The following is a 16,969-nucleotide window of genomic DNA, read 5'->3' on the forward strand; positions in this document are numbered from 1 at the left end:
CCTCCAATTCTGCTTTCTCTTTTAGGCGGCTGAGTCCCTTAGGGAAGGGAGCAGGAAGGAGAGCTAAAGGTATATTGGTCCAAGCAGACCTTTACCTCATTGTCTATTTAAAAAAGCTGTTAATTGTTTTCCCCCACCCAAAAGGACAGAAAGACACAGTAGATTCCTTAATATTTTGTTTATTTACAAAGAGGCAAGCCTTTTCTTTTGTACTCATCTTAGCAGCAAGATGTACTCAGGAAGAGTACAAGGATGTCATTTGGCCATGCAGAAAGAAAATTAGAAAGCAGAAAGCCCAGCTAGAGCTCAACCTAGTCACTGTAATAAGAGATAACAAAAATGTTTTTACAAATACATTAATAACAAAAAGAGGGTCAAGGTGAAATTCCATTTTATTTGATGTGGAAGGGAAGTATTGCCACCAAGGATGAGGCTGAGCTACTTAATGCCTTCTTTTCCTCAGTCTTTAACAGAAAGACCAGATGTACTCAGGGTACCCAGCCCCTTGAGATGGCAGACATAGACAGGGAGCAGAATAAACTCCCTATAATCCAGGGGGAAATAGTTAGTGACCAGCTGTGCCACTTAGACACTCACAAGTCTATGTGGCCAGGTGGCATACACCCAAGGGTACTTAGATAGCTGGTGAAAAGGCTCACCAAGCCACCCTCCACAATTTAGCAGCTGTACGGGCTAACCAGGTAGGTCCCAGGTGACAAGAAGTTAGCCAGTGTGACACCCATCTACAAAAAGGGCCCTAATGAAGATCCATGGAACTACATGCCTGTCAACCTGTCCTTGGTGCCAGAAAAGGTCATGGAGCAGGTCACCTTGAGTGCCATCGTGTGGCACATGCAGGACAACCAGGGGATCAGGCCCAGCCAGCACAGGTTTAAGAAAGGAAGCTCCTGCCTGAGAGATTTGATTTCCTTCTATGATGAGGTGACTTGCTTGGTAAAAGAAGGAAAGGCTGTGGATGTTGTCCACCTAAACCTTAGTAAAGCCTTGCCTTTTGCACTGTCTCCTACAGCATTTTGCTGGAGAAACTGGCAGCCCATGGTGTAGATATGTGTACTCTTTGCTGGGTAAAACCTGGCTGGATGGCCAAGCCCAAAGAGTTGTGGTGAATGGCTTTAAATCCAATTTGCAGCTGGTCACAAGTGGTGTTCGACAAGGCTCAGTGTTGGGGCCAGTCCTGTTTAATATCTTTATCAATGACCTGGATGAGAGGATCGAGGTCTCCCTCAGTCAGTGTGCAGATGATACCAAGTTGGCTGGGAGTGTTGATCTGCTGGAGGATAGGAAAGCTCTACAAGGGGATTTGGACAGGCTGTATTGATGGGCTGAGGCCAATTGCATGAGATTCAACCAGATGAAGTGCTGTGTCCTGCGCTTGGGTCACAACAACCCCATGCAGTGTTACAGACTTGAGGAAGAGTGGTTGGAAAACTCCCCAGAAGGAAAAGGGTCTGTGGATGTTTGTTGACAGCTCGCTCAACATAAGCCAGCAGCATGCCCAAATGGCCAAGAAGGACAATGGCATCCTGGCCTGTATCAGATATAGTGTGGCCAGCAGGACTACAAAAGGGATTTGTCACTCTGTACTCGGCATTGGTGAGGCTGCACCTTGAGCATTGTGTCCAATCCTCACTACAAGAAAAACACTGAGGTGCTGGAACATGTTCACTGAAGTGCAACAAAGTTAGTGAAGGCTCTGGAGCACAAGTCTTATGAGGAGCAGCTGAGGGAGGTGGAGTTATTTAGCCTGGAGTTGTTTAGCCTGGAGTAAAGAAGGCTCAAGGAAGACCCTTATGCTTTCTACAACTACATGAAAGCAGTTGTGGCGAGGTGGATGTTGGTCTCTTCTCCCAGGAAACAAGTGATAGGTCAAGAGGAAATGGCCTCAAGTCACACCAGGGGAAGTTCAAGTTGAATATCAGGAAAAATCTGTTCACTGGTAGAGTGGTTAAACACTGGAATAGGCTCCCTAGGGAAGTGCTGGAGTCACAATCTCTGAAGTGTTCAGAAAACAAGTACACATGGCATTTTGCGATATGGTTTAGTAAGCATGGTAGTATTCAGTCAAAGGTTGGACTTGATGATCTCAGAGGTCTTTTTCAACCTTAATGAGTCTATGATTCTATGAAGAAAAATTGAAACTTATGAAGATCTACATGGGGACAAGACACCTATGAGTGCAACTAGGATCCTTGGCCAATGTAAGATAGCAAATTGTTCATCTAGGGCAAGGGTTCTCATAGTACATGAAACTGCTGGGAACGCCTTGTGCTTCCTTATCTGGGAAGCTGAAGGGTTTTCTTCACCTGTTGTCTCCTGGAGACAATGAAGCAGTCCATGTCTTGAAACAGATGGTGAAGAAGCTGATGAGAGGAGAGGTACAGTTCCCATAGCCCTCTCAGCTACAAGCAGACTTTGAGCAGCTCTTTTGAGGGGAAATCCAAGCCAGTGGGTGACCCTTTAGCTGGGACTCCTAATGACATTCAGGATGCATAATGCAAGGTCAGGTAACAGTGTAGGACCAGGATGAAGTGGAAGCTTGATGCTTGCACAGACAGAGATAGGAAAGAATTAGTTCTAGTTGACACTCAGAGGTGTGACAAGTACTAATGAGTTCAATATCCTTGAGCTTTTTGGTATAAAAACTCTTAGAAGAACTCTTAGAGAAACTCCAAGAACTCTTAGCACAGGGCTGATATTTTCCCACTGCTGAAAAGTCCAGAAATATGACAAGAAAGTGGACAGATGGTACAGATGTTGAATACAGGGATAGATGTAGCCAGATCAACTTGTCTCTCTTTGCATTGCCACCTTTCCTCTGTGGTATGTTGCTTTTTCTTAACCCAGATAAGTGCATGTAGAGGAAAAAAGAAAAACAAAGTCTGTGCTACCTCCATTCTTTATGAGTGGATTGAAGTTTTCTTTTCAGCAAAGCTGCTGATTCGTGGGTTAGTTTTCTGGGCTCATTCACTGCGTCTTTGCCACAAATTAGGCGATGGTTTCTCTTGAGCAATGGAAGGAATGGGCAGCACTGTTGTGATGTTTTCCACTAATACAGGATGTGGGATGAACTATTCTGCAATCAGCTTATCATTGTCAAGTAACTGTAGTTTGCCAGAAGGGCAGAGAGGTTTTCGATTTCGTGAAAAATATTGTAGCAAGAATGGGAAATTGTGTGAGTTCTTTTTACTACCATTATCAGAGCTAGAGGAAAGAAAGAGGGGGAGGGGATTTCCCCAGTATTTTTAACCCAGTAATGGGGATTGCTTTTTCACACTGTGTTGCTCAGACAGCTGACACAGTTGTGGCTCTGAGCTGACCTTGGAGACTTGAGTCTAAAGCTGGATTGATTAGTTTAGAATGTAATCTCCAATTAAAACATGAAGTGGGGACATCATACTAAAAAAATCACACCCTTGATCAGTCAGGAAGAGATGTCTTTATCCATTTCATCATTGGCCCCAGCACTGACTGGCAGTGCTATTGTTCCCCATACAAAATCTCATATGCACCTCTTCAGGCATTTCTCCCTCCCATTAGAGGTTTCTAGGCTAGGATAAGGCAAATGGACCATATGCCTGCTCAGCCTCAGAACTGAGTGCTATTTTACACCAAGATGCAGAGCATGGAAATGGTGGCAGAGCCTCCTGCTGGGGTCTGGGAAGGAAAAAACAAGCTGATGTGGTTGGGGGTGTCACTTGAGCAGAATGGGAAGGAGTTTCTAATACCATCAGAGACAGAAAACCAGGTTCACTTATGAAGATGAGTCCTTGTTGGCCTGTGTTCTCCAGCCTCATTAATGAGCAGTCCCAATGGGTTTGCTACTGAAGTCACGTTCATGTTCTGAATAGAAAAACTGTCAATCTATCCCTCCCTGCAGAAGTGGCCTTCACTGTCTTTGAGTTTCCTCCTTACTGATTCTAAACAGAACAATGGCTATACTGGCTTTGGAGGTCCTTCAGAGAAAGGTAGGCACCTGTGTTTGGGACCTGGCTGGAGAAGGCTGTTTTGCATGGGTCCTCATCCTGTCTTAGAGGTGGAGACTGGGATAAAGAAGAGGTAGCATTGGCTGCTGGTGTACAGGGGTCAGTTGGAGGATCTGCCTTCCCCCTCCCCTCCACTGCATCAATGTTATTACTGTCATGCAGGTCCGGTGGGTCAGGAAAGTCAGTGTCCAACTGGCACAGGACCTCAGAAGGTTGTGAAACTGCTTTGTCCATCACCTTCTCATCCTGTTTCAGAACTGGTGTTGGTGAGGTGCCTTCAGTTGACTGGAGAGCCCCAGAAATAGCCATGGCTTGCTGGGCTTCACCTTCTGTCTCTTTCGTGAAGGAACTCTTTTGGAAGCCCTGGGTTGCCTTGGTACAGTGAAAGTTCTGGGGCAACACAGTCATGTCCTCTGCCAGTGTGCAGAGGTCTGGGGAGGAGAGAGCATGGTAAGACTTGCCATCCTTGCTGCCACTGCCCTCTTGGGTGAAAGGCTCGTAGGTGAAGTAGACCTGGCAGGGCTCAATCTCAAAGGAGTTGGAAAGGTGGAAGAAGAAGTAGCCTTGGTTGGTGAAGCAGCTGGATACAGACTGGACACTGGTTTCCAAGGTAGGATCAGGAGTCAAGGTTCCCTTGGAAAGTAGAAAGTGGGATTCCTGGTCATTCTTCTGCATCACCTCAAGCACAGAGATCTCCGGGACTGTGCTGTTCACGCAGAAGGAAGATGTAGAGAATGGGGAGGAGAGCCATTTCTGATTGGGAAGAAACACAGGAGAGAGAGAGATTGAGATATTGTGACACCCAAAATATAGTACTCAGGAAGGAACCAAAGGTTTCAGCAATAAAAGGCAGTCAGCAATAGGACAAGGGGGCATGGGCTCAAGCTCTGCCAGGGGAAATTTAAGTTGGATATCAGAAAAAAGTTCTTTATAGAGAGAGTAATCAGGCATTGGAATGGCCTGCCCAGTGAATCCACCATCCCTGGAGGTTTTTAAACTGAGATTGGATGTGGCACTGAGTGCCATGATCTAGTAAATGGACTGAAGTTGGACCAAGGTTGGACTTGATGATCTCAAAGGTCTTTTCCAACCCATTTGATTCTATGATTCTATGATTCTTCTGAGTGACCACAATCAAGTGACCTGTTCTCTGTCCAAGCACAAGTTACTGGACAGTTGTGGGAAGGGAAATTCACATTCATGATGTCTCATCTGCAGGATTGTCAGAGAGACTATATCTTTCTGTCACTTTGAAATCAAGAGTGGATCTCATAAGCCTATGTTTTAAGATTTCTGGAGCAGGGAGGGGAAGATGGAGAACTAAACTAAAAGGAAGGAAAAAAAAAAGGAAGAAAAAACCCTTAAAAGACCGTAAGATGAAATGAAGGTGGAAACATAAAAAACAGTGAGGTGCATCTCATGCAATCTATTCCTCAGTGCTGAACCAGTTTCTGATACATCTACAAGGCCATATACAAATTTCTTGTCTAAAGTGCTCTTCCAGGCCCCTTGTGCCTAATTTCCACATTCATCATGACTGACATCTTGCAGTGCATCATTATCCTTAAAAATAAACTGGTTTTGATGACATCCAACTTCATTGCCTTTATGGCCCATAAAGCAAAAATTTCAAGTACTTGCTGCACTGACAAAATGTCTTCAGTGCTGCACGTACCTGTCCCCCTACTTTACAGGCTTTCTAAGGCTTTTTGCACTTAGGCTTTTTCAAAGCTTTGCTGTGTCTGGACCCTCTGCAGTTTATTTCCATCCTTCCTAAAGCAAAGTGCCCGTTGGAACCACCTCCCACGTCTTGCATCTGACACTCCCTTTAACAGTGCATAGAATGATAATTATCTCCTTGCAGCTGCCCATACTCACAGAGAGACTAGGGAAAGGGCAAAAAGAGGAGTGGAAAAACAAGGGAAAGAGGTAAGAATGCAGAAATTAGCTAAAAGCCATCCAGTGTGATGGCAATTCACATTAGGAACAGAGGAAAAGGTCACGACTAGGAGGTGGGGATAACAGCAGGAAAGCTGGGGAAGAGCTGGGCAGCCTAGGGCAGGCAGGGTGGCACCAAAACAGGATGGAAGGGGATCTTCAGAGGCCAAGCTCCCTCCTTCAGGTCCCTTGTTTTCTCTCAGGCTGCCCATTAGGGGAGCAGGGTGCTGAGGTTTGCATAGTTTGTCATTTCTTGGTTCTGTAATTCAAGATGCCTCAGCTGAGTGTCGGGTTTTAGAAGGCCAGAAAATAGAACTCAAGCCTAGAACCCAGCAGCTGGTGCTACAGGGACATATGTCATGTGTGCATGTGTAGGTCTGACAGGCTATCTGTCTTGGGCATGTACCACTGGACACTCCTTCCCTTCTTTTCTACCTCCTAACCACATGGTTCCATCCCCAGTCTGATACCTGAATGTCACCTCCATGAACTGAAATGAGTGGGGGAAAGAACTTCTCAGGGTCTGGGATGTGAATCTTCAGGATCTTCTTAAACCTTGAGAAAAGAGAAAGAGAAGGACAAATGAAGTAGGGCCTGATCCCGATCACTCTGTTACTGTAGATGAGTAGGAGAGCCCATTGCAACTCATAGGTACCAGCCTGGCAGGGGGGAGAGGTAAAATAAGAACAAGCCTGACTGCTGTCCTTGGTCTTGAGTGGTCTGATGTGCAGTAGCTGAGCAATAAGAGATTTAGAGACAAGGCAGTTAAACCTGGCATTGGAAAATACCTTGCTCTCAGCCTTTTCCTTGGGGAAGGACTGCCAACACTTCACTGGTTTCTTCTCTGTCTTGGCTGGTGACTTTAACCTCTCTACCTGCACCCTTAAGCCCCTGTTCTGATGACTAGCTGAGCAAGTCTCCCTTGTTTCTAAGCTCCAGCTGCTGTGAGCTGCCCCTTCTTTGCTTTGCTGCGACCACAGTGACTTGGTGGACCACCTGACCTGAGCAGGACCTTCACTGGGAAAGCTCTGCCACAGCTCTGCCCTCTTAGCAGGATGCTGCATGGTATAGCTGGGGCACACTGGCTGTGCAAGCCATCTGAGTAAGTATGCCTTGCATAAGTCCAGAGGCCTCTGCTTTACTGGAACCAGTGTGTTGTCATCCTGCGGCAACATGAAGTGATCTAATCTGCTCCTATGTTCCTCAGAGAGTTTGACTGATCCTGTCATCTCTTTGCTGAACCTTTGCTCTTAGGAAAGACCCTCCTGATCTCTGGAGGTGAATAGTGTACTCTCTGAAGCATCAGAATTTCCTAGTTCTTGCATATAAACTACCTTACATCATTACAGATGCTATTTTTATTCATGCATGTCTAAACTTTCCTTGCATCTTACCTCAGCAGTATTCTCCATTCAATTCCCCTAGGTTAATTATACTTTGTGGAGAAAGGAGACCTTTTTAACTCTCTCTGTGCTAGCACTTCCTCACCTTTGTGTTATGACTCAGGGTAAAACAGTTACCAGTGACTTTCTCATTATCTATCTTCCTTCCACATGGTTCTCTGTCTTTCCTTGCAGAGAAATAATCCATGGTCTGCTGCTTCATCCCTGAGAATATTTCTCCTTGCTCCCTATCACAAACATCAGCACCCTGCTTCTTTGCCCCTGACATTGCCCTCATTTGCCCCTGAGACTGGAAAACCTGTAGCTATTTCTAAACTCATCCTGCTGACAAACCACCGTCCCTATTATTGCATGGGGTAACCTTGTGAGACACCTTCAGTCCTGAATAAAAGCAGTGTCTGGGTAGAAACACTGGCAAAGAGGTCTTTGAAGCATCATACAGAGGTTTATCAGTGTGTGAGGACTACACAGACCACAGAGAAGAAGAATTTTACTCTATTCAGGAGTTTTGCCTGCAGACAAATGTCATCATGCCCTGCTTGCACTCTTGCTGGAGTGTTCAAATCAGAAAGTAGAGATACCTAGGCTTGCTTGGTCATTGTTACTGAGAGAATGAATGCTCAACCCAGTGACCTGAAGAAGTAATTTTGATGCATCCCTGCCAGGAAACACCATGCTAAACTCTAGGTGGCAGATGTGCTGAGATAGCCATTTTAAATTTAGCCAGGGCATGTCATCATGACACAGGAACATGGCATGATATGATGATGGTGGTGAAACCACAAAATCTTGGGTGGTGATATATCTCCCCAGGCAAGTGTCAGCCTCTAAAGATTGGCCTATAAACCATATTTCAAAGTCATCTCTACCTTGACTAATGCCAAGTGAAAAATAACCCAGGTTTTTAGAATACACATGAGATACTAAGGAGAGGAACAGAGATGAAAACTTGTTTCTCATTTACCATTTCAGAGTCCGTAAGTTAATAAGGAAGGCAGTCCCAATGATCACGAAGATGAAAGTGCTCACTATAAGAGCTGGCAGGACTGGATGAGATGTTTCTGCAAGATGGGAAAGAGCAAGGAAATTGCTGTGAAAATTTAACCAGGATTCTGGAGCTAGAAGCTGCAGCCCTTTCATGGCTGTTCAACATGATCAAAGCAAGCCTTTGTTATAATTTTATATAATCTTATAATATTATATAGAACTAAAATATACAGGTCATATACATGAGTTCTGCTCTGTTGTGTGGGACGCCTTTGATCTGATATGGGTTTCAGAGTCTAAGCATTGCTAACAGATAATTTGTGCTGAACGGCTTGAACCCCCTGTTCATAACAGCACCACCACTAGGGGTTGCTACAGATAAGGTACTACAGTCTTCTGTTTGAAGTGTTCCATCAAACTGTCTCATTGCAAAGGAAAGCAACGACTCCTAAAACCACCTAAAGTGGGATTGGAGGCTTGAAACAGCATTATGAGTCAGTGGGGGAGACAGAGTCATGGGGTTCTCTGAGTAGGAAGGAGGACAAAGAGAAAGTTAGGGGTTGGCTTCTTTCTGTAGAGAAGTGTAGGAAAGCTTTAGGAGACTAGGAAAGTTAGAACTTTACACCAGATTTCAGTACTTGGATTGTAGGGTTAGGAGAAAGAGACTGAGTTCCCACAGTGCCAGGGATGCCAGCACTCCTCAAGCTTATTTGGCACCATCTCAAACTTTTCCTAATCTGTCTCTTTCATACGTATCTCCCCAGTACACCTTTGTTTGGTCTTACTATTCTGGTTCCTGTTTTCCCTGCCTACCCCTGATTTCCATCCCTTGTGTCCCTTGGTATGGGTATGCAGAATATCTCTGGAGTAGTTTTGAGGAAGCAGAGAAAAATAAAAGAAGGAGGAGACATTTTTAGTACATTCTTTGCTTGTCCTTGAAATGCTACTCAGATCACTTTGTCTCCTCTGCCTCTGGTATCCTGGTTATCTTTGGGTCTTGGTTGCTATGACAACTGGTTGCGGCTGTATCCTATTCACTGACATCACACACTGTCAAAATTTGATTGCCACAGCAACATAGTGCCCTTTCTAAACATAGATCCTCTGTTTATACCAGCACTAGGCACAACAGGGAGGGCTTGAGCAGGGGCAGAGTGGGGGCGACATGAGAAGGAATAACATCTATCTGCTTAATCTGGAAAAAAAATGGAGACCACAGTCTGTGACTCATCGAAGGGCACTATCTTTCACGGCTGGAGGTTCATGCAGCGACTAATGCAAGTTTCAGCAGATCTTTTTGAGAGGGACTGTATCTTCCATTCTTCATGAGACTTTGCTTCTTAGGCTCAGGTGTTCAATTCAGGAGCTGAGAGCTGTTTCGCTGTATTTTGCTGCATGTCACTGATCAATACTTCCAATGAACTAAGCCTTTTTAGGGAGCTGAGTGTAAATAACTAGGTAACATTAGTATCTGGGAAAATGCCAGTACTGGCCACTGCTTCTGCAGGTCAGACATCTGGACTTATCGCTCTGGGGTAGCAGTCCCTGATTTACACTTCATGGATTTTGCCTGGCTTCTGGAAGTCAGAGGGGCTTTGTTGGGGTCTGGGGATCTTTGCCCTTAAGCACTGCTGAGCTGGTCTGACCTAATTGATTAGGGGGGACAGGTTGTTTCCAACCTTTCTACTGCTCTTTGGTCAACACAGTTCTTCCTACCCATCTTTTCATCAGCTTCTCAGCCTGCTTCAGTGCTTCTACCTTGTTTTCCCCAAGTTCCCATTTTCCCCTCCAAGTTAGACTACCTGGTTGATCCTTATGGTCAGCATGTGTCCTCCACAGTACTGGCTTGCTCCAATCACTCCACACACCTTTGCAGATACTTCTAGCACTTGGCCTTGCACGGACAGCTGCCTCATATTTCGAGTTGGGTGAAAGTCTCTCAAAATTTGCCCACATCTGGTCATGTTCAATGGGCAAGTTTGTGGCTTCCTGGGAGTAGGACAAATTTAGAACATCATCAACACTCTGGTTTACAGCCTCATGTACCCATCTTTTCCAAGGGTCTGAGAGAAGATCTGCCTCAAATTCCTACACCTTGTTCACTGTTTTTTTTACTCTGGAGGAAAATTTTTCTTCACTTTGTTTTTTTTCATCCCTGTCAGGTCTGTCCTGGAACTGTCTGAATTTTTTTGTGACAGCACTAAGTAAAATAGGATCCCCATCTGCCTCCTTGTCATCACCAAACACTAGCAGCAGGTGACACAGATAAAAGAGTGGGGGGTGTCATCCTCTCTCCAGCTTCACCAAAACTGGTTTCATCCTGAGAGGATGTCCAGGAACAAGTCTTGGGTGATATAAACAGAACAGGATTCATACGGTAACAGGTCCAGTATCCCACTCTACTCACCTCCCAGGACTGACTCGTGTTTCGGTACCGCACTTGGTATTCCCGCTCCCCATTCAAATAGTGAGAAGAAATATTAAGGCTCCATGTTAAGTTGGAGGTGTTTTCAGTTATGTTAACCAGATGAAGATTTTCTGGAGGCCTCAGCTTTACTGGAAAGAGAGAACAAGCAGGGCTGATATCTTCACTCTGTCCAAAGCAGGACATCAAGTCCCAGCCCCATGAGGGAATTGGTCTCTGTTCCTCCTTTTACCCCACTGTCACTGACTGTAAAAGGCCTGTTGCCTCTGGACTGCTGTAAAGGCAGCTGCTCCTGTGAGCCTGTGAGAGTGGTCCCTGCAGTCAGTGCAATCAATCCATGAGGCCAAGCATCCTATCTTGCAGGGGAAATCCACATGGCAATTGTATGGATAGAAATGGAGCATAGCTGGGAAGACAGATGGTGGTTCCCTTGTGCTCATTGTAGCAGGGGACAAGCAAAAGACACAAGCTTAAAATCAGCTATGGGTATTGCATAGGGGTGGATGGGAAAGAGAAATTAGCTATCCTTTCATGGGGAAGCTTCAGAGACTGGAAGACAGACGAGTACTCACTATTTGCAAGTGGACTGAAATTTTCTATTTGCACAGGTATAGACTTATTCTCTCCAATCCAGCAAAGGACAGACATGGCAAGACGGTCTGAACTGGTGAAGCATTGAGTCTGCAAGGAAAATTAACCACTAATGACAATGAAGCCTCATGAATAAGCATTCAAATTTCAAAGCATGACCTATGTATAAGATGTTTAGGAATACTTGACAATAAATATGGAAGATATATGTGGCTGAAAGGCATAAACCTCAGTGGTGAGTGAGGAACCAAAGATTTATACTACATGTAGTTGGATATTTTTTGTTTCTTGGCAGGAAGGGCACAAAATAATGTGATGTGCTAGTTTGCTAAGATTGCTGTATGTGCTGACTAAGCAGCAAAAAAGGTACTCTGTATGAATGACATTTATTGAGAAAAATTAATTTTGCTAAATCCTTTTATGTTCACTGATGAGATTGAAACTACATTAGTATTAAATGTTACACTTGAAATGCAATGATACTGAAGGGCCACATGCATCATACAGTATTGAATAAGCAATAGGGAAATTAGCTTGATTAGAAAGAAAAGATTTTGGAACTATTTACCAACCCTGCAATTTGTCTTTGCGCATGATATGCAAATGTAAGAAAGCTTGTCTGTCATTAGAACTGGTTGTGACTTTATCAATAAGGAGAATTAGCTCATATTTGGGTGGGTATTTTCTGAAATCACAGGGACTGCAGTAACTCTGGATATGATTGAAGGAAGTACATAATGAGTCTAAAATGAGACTGATTTAAATAAAGAATAATAGTTAGAAGGTTTGCATTGCAATTAGTTCCAGTGATGTGTTGCTTTTGCATCTTGCATTTGGCACATCTAACCAGACTCTACAGTAGTTAATGATCTGGAAAATTATATTGACCTCTTCAAGGAAAATGAGATCAAGAGAGGACTTCAGAGCTGGTGGTGATATCCATCCCTCCTCAGAGGAAGGGATTGGGGCCAAACCCACAGAACTGAGACATGGGACACTGCATATGATCTGTCTGTCCCGCATCTCTTCTGCATGGTTAGGACAGCATGGCCCAGCTCACAATGAAGCCAATAACTCCTGCAGTGGAACCCCCAGGAGCAATGCATATCAACAACACACAACACCAAGCCCAACTCCAGAACTGGAGTCAGGGATTAGGTTTGGGTTTTTTATACTGCTCCTGAGTGTCACGCTGTTTATACACCCAAAAATACATACAAATCCTTTCCACCTTATCATTACCCAGGATATCCCAAATGAATTACTCACATTATTGTCTTGACTGAAGGTCTTGGTGCATCTCCTCAGTCCTGTCCCATGTTCTGCCTTGCGTAATTCACAGTCCTTCTTGGTTTTTTTGGGTAACGGAGATGACCTAAGATTCAAGCTAGAGAACTCCAGTGAGCTGGGAGGTTGTTTTGTATTTAGTCAAACATTACGTAACACTAAAGGGCTTTCAAAGCATTTTGCAGCCCAGTATTTGCTAAACAGGTTACAGCAAAGATTTAATCCTTTTTGCTCTCCTCACTGCATCACTTAAACTAATTTTATGTGCTGGCACATGGAGTGTCAATGCATCCCAGTTATTTCAAGCCAAAGATAATGGTAGATTTCCAGTTGCAAAGACTTCACAAAACCCTCTTCCTACCCTCTCTTTATCCTGTTGATATTAGAGTGCATGCAGAGTCCAAATACATCTGCTATCCACAACTACACCAACACAGTCCTGGAAAACAGGTGTCTATTTTGGCCCCTCTAGGATTTACAAATCACCTTCAAACCAGTGACAGTGCTGTAGGGTCTCAGATACTGAGTGAGATGTACCTTCTGAACCAGGTCACATTCCAGTCAGCCAAAACTGTACATTGCACTTGGCAGCTCCACACCTGACCTCTCTTCTGCTCTGACACGTGTGGCTGGACAGCCTAGGCTGAGCTATGGCATGGTGGGTGACAGGGTGGGAGAGTATCAGTAGGGCTGATGGGGGTATCTAACAGGTGTCTGCTCCAGCTGTAAGATCAGATCAGGCCTGGGACTTCCTCACAGGGAGGAGAGTTGGCGTCCTAGGGTCTTGGCCAAGCAATGACACAATTCCAAATCCAGCCCAAATTCCCACCCCAGCCTCTGTGATTCACATTGCTGGAGCAACAAAAACGTTTTAACTTTCCAGGTCCATGTATCAAGCCACAGGATATATTTGCCCATCTAACCCTGTTGGAGGTGTCTCTATGACAGTGACAAGGAAACTATCTGCTGCTAGAATCATATTGAGCCTCTCCTGATGACAGGCACCCAGGGAAGTCCTGGGTAGGCAGGTAAGACTCTTGGCTAGAGATGTCCTATTGGGAGTTAACAAAGATTCAGCCAGTCCCAACTGCGGTACTGGCCACACCTCCCCTCTGCTGGGAGGCACATGGGAGAGGAAAACATCATGAACTGAGAGAGATGAAAGGGCCAGAGGAGAGAAGGGAGATTATATTTTACTTCATTTGTTGTTACTCAGGGTTCAACATTGCAGCTCTTCCTGGCAATGGCTAAAGAGACTGTATGACTTCACACTTCTCCACCCCCATCTCTAAACATCCTCCTTTTCCATTGAAAATGCCTTTCAATCCAGAGGGTGGCTAACAAGGAAGAGGGATTTTTTTAAAAATGGAGCACAGATAGGGTCATGGAGCTGGAAGATGGGTTTCCTAGACAGTTTTTGACTCTCAGACAACAAATACTGTACAGTGACTGCCAGCGTCTCAGCCCACATGGGTTAGAGATAATACGAAGCATCTCAGCATTGTAACTCCACTACATGTGGCCTGGGGTGGGGGAGCCTACATTTTTGTTAAGTGACATTGGCTTTCCTCACCCTCTCCAGTCACTCACCTGTCGCAAAAACCTTGATTTGATAAAATCTCTAGCTGACATGGTGCTTCAACTAGGTCCCTGCTTGGGTCCCAGTCGCAGAAGAGAGCTGCCCTTGAGTCATACCAACAAGTTAGGCTGGAGGTGCCTGCCAGCAGAGAAGAGATGGACAGTAATGTGGCTCAGTTAGCAAGGATGCTTGGCATTAGCTATCACCCTGAACAATTCTGCCCCATCGAAAACTACAGACTGACTTCTCTGCTAGATAACTCCAACAGGTAAGAAAGGCAGAGCCACTCACTTCTTTATGTCCTTGGAGGCTAATGTGCTCATAAGAGACCTGCAACTATTGCAGCCTCCTCTGGCTGTATGTTACAACAAGAACATTGCACAGCAACTTACTGTGGCACACACATGCCTCCGGCTGACTCCCCGCCCTGCTCATGCCCTGGCTCGAGTTAAAGGAATCACTTCTTACCTTGTGCTGAGTCTGATGCCCACAAGGGAGGCATGAGGTGGAACAGGCAGAGGTGAGACAGAAGCAGCAATGAGGGCTTCATCTGTACTGGTGATACACTGAAAGAGGGAAGATACCCCCACAACACAGCTCAGCAATGTAAGTTAGGAAGATGTCAAGATGTCATCTTACAGGAGGCATCCACTGTCCTACAGCCGGGCTCAAAGCCACTGCCGGTCTTCTAGGTTCAGAAACTCATGTGCCTTCCACTCTGGAGTCTGTGCTTTTCCCTCAGCACCTCATTGTTTTCCTGCCTTGGGTGCTTTGCTCAGCAGTGAAACTCTCCGCAGGGCAGCACAGATAGGGTGTTTGCAGGAATCATGCCTTCTGAAAACGTGTGAGTGAGCGCACAGCAGACCGCGTGTGTTGTTTCAGGCTCCCTGCTGACTCAGGTAGAGAGTGCTGTCTTGGCTGCACCCGGCTTGTGCTTTGAAGAGCTTCTTTTTTTGGCAAGCCCTAAGGCTGAGATAACTAGGTGCTTGCTGAGTAAGAGGGGTCTTTGGATGCAACTGACAAAAGTTAGTTGCAGAGCTCATGGCTTAGGAGGCAGATTTTGAATAGCATGTTTGGGACAGGGGATGGAAATCAGGGAGAAGAATTTACCAGGTTCTAGAAAGTGAAAGCTTTACTTTATCAAAAACTATTACATAGTCATGCACAAACTTAGCACCATTCTCAGCAAATAGACCTTGCTCTGCCTTGGAAGGAGTCATGCTTTTAGGTGTATCAGAAAATTTGGGCTTTGCAATTAGGAAACTGTAGCACCACCGAACCACCTCTGGCACCCTGGGAGCCTCCTTGTCATACAAAGCCTGTACAATCATGCTCCATATTGGACAGACTGGACTTACGGACTTCTCATCCAAGCCTCTCTCTCTCTCCTCATTCACCTGGACACCTGGACCTTGAGATCTGCCTCTGTCCCCAGGAGAAGGAACCACCCTCACCTCTCATCAAACCTGAAGCCCAGACAGGCAAGTTGGAATCCTGCTGGACCTTGCTGGGACTGCCAGAGAAGTGGGAAGAGAGGGTTTATAAAGGGCATAATACCAATTCTCATTGTGATAAAAGATTAGGTTCAGAGGAATAAAAACATGACGACAATGCATTGGCAGACAAAAGAGAAAGAGAGAGAAAGCGGGTGGCGTGGTTGTGAGATGTGAGGTATGATTTGAGAAGATTGTGGAGAGACAGAGAGATAAATATGTGCTCAGCCCTCCCCAACGGCAAGATTCAGTTTGTCAGACTGAAACTCCTTCTAAGATGCTTTTCAGATCAGCCACCCCCATGTGGGAGAGAGCTGGCATTGCCCCCTTTACCTTCCAGTTCCAGTCAGCAAGCGGTCCAGATGAAGGGAGTCCCTGGGGTTGTGAGGATGGATGGAGGCAGATTCTGAATGTCAATGGGAATGGCGAGGGGAAAAAGGGAGAGGGCTGAAGACAGATAGTTCAGTGCATGTCCATGAGAGGAAAGGTGCCTCCAGACCAGCAGTTCTGCTCCAAAGCTGTTCCTCTCATATGTGCATGGTCTTCCTCTGTCTTCTCCCTCTCACCTTTGCACAGGAAGCTTCTGCTTGCTCGCCTTGTCAGACTGAGACAAGGCCCTGAAGTATCGAAAAGGCTAGTGAGGCCAAGAATAAAAAGCCCCAAACCACGTCCTACTTCCTGCTGGTAAAGCAATAGGTGCAGAAACAAGGGTGGAGGGGTCAGGTGTTAGCTTGCAGAGCTCAGATATACTGGGACAAGTTTCAAACCATTGCTGGGAGGCAAAAGACTGAGTAAAAAGGACCTGTCCTCTTGGGACACTGGCAAGAGACCCATAGCTCCTGTTTCAGACACTCAAACAGATCACTCATCTCACTCTCAGGGTCTGCACAAGTTTACAGATCACTTTGAAACAGGGGACAGGAGTCTGTCTACAGTAGAAATACCATGGGCCACTTTGTGAAAAGTAACTTGAGTTGTTGACCTGAGAAACACTAGAATGAAACCAGAATTCACATCAGTGCCCCAGTTTCAGAGGATCTATCCTGGGTCAGAGCAGGAGTGGAATGAGGGCAGTGCTGAGTGTGAACAAGTTTGAGGCACACCTTCACACTTGCAGATGGTGTGACACCACAAGAACACCCATCCCACAGCCTCTGTACCCAGCCAAGCAGCCTCACTCCAACCTGAGCCTTGCAGCTAGTCCAGACAGGTAATACTTCCGCGCAGTAGCTACAACGCCTGTTTGGCATAGCCTGTCCGTT

The 16,969-nt window shown here is 45.5% G+C and overlaps 1 protein-coding gene across 2 annotated transcripts; it reads right to left on the reverse strand.

The window, feature by feature from the left end:
• Positions 1–167: 167 nt before the first annotated feature.
• Positions 168–16,327, reverse strand: IL2RB (interleukin 2 receptor subunit beta). Of its 2 annotated transcripts, XM_071551722.1 has the most exons (10): positions 16,041–16,327; positions 14,683–14,780; positions 14,226–14,352; positions 12,618–12,753; positions 11,330–11,438; positions 10,740–10,888; positions 10,135–10,321; positions 8,310–8,406; positions 6,413–6,497; positions 168–4,757 (listed from the first exon to the last, which is right to left on the reverse strand). In XM_071551722.1, the coding sequence occupies exons 2-10, from the start codon at positions 14,762–14,764 to the stop codon at positions 3,939–3,941; spliced, it is 1,791 nt and encodes a 596-aa protein (XP_071407823.1). In that variant the 5' UTR covers positions 14,765–14,780; positions 16,041–16,327; the 3' UTR covers positions 168–3,938. The 2 variants fall into 2 exon arrangements, with proteins under 2 accessions (XP_071407823.1, XP_071407824.1); XM_071551723.1 differs by having other exon boundaries at positions 12,618–12,735; positions 14,683–16,325.
• Positions 16,328–16,969: the final 642 nt, after the last annotated feature.

This window comes from Pithys albifrons, chromosome 3 (genome assembly GCF_047495875.1).
Source record: "Pithys albifrons albifrons isolate INPA30051 chromosome 3, PitAlb_v1, whole genome shotgun sequence".
Taxonomy (NCBI): Eukaryota; Metazoa; Chordata; class Aves; order Passeriformes; family Thamnophilidae; genus Pithys; species Pithys albifrons.

Bases quoted from the DNA above. Each gene is read 5' to 3' on its own strand.
- IL2RB (XM_071551722.1), bottom strand. From the start codon at position 14,764: ATGAAGCCCTCATTGCTGCTTCTGTCTCACCTCTGCCTGTTCCACCTC. The intron at 10,889-11,329 runs GTGAGTACTCGT...CTCTCTTTCCAG, and splicing joins TTTCAGTCCACTTGCAAATA to TAAAGCTGAGGCCTCCAGAA. The intron at 10,322-10,739 runs GTGAGTAGAGTG...TCCTACTCCCAG, and splicing joins ACACGAGTCAGTCCTGGGAG to GAAGCCACAAACTTGCCCAT.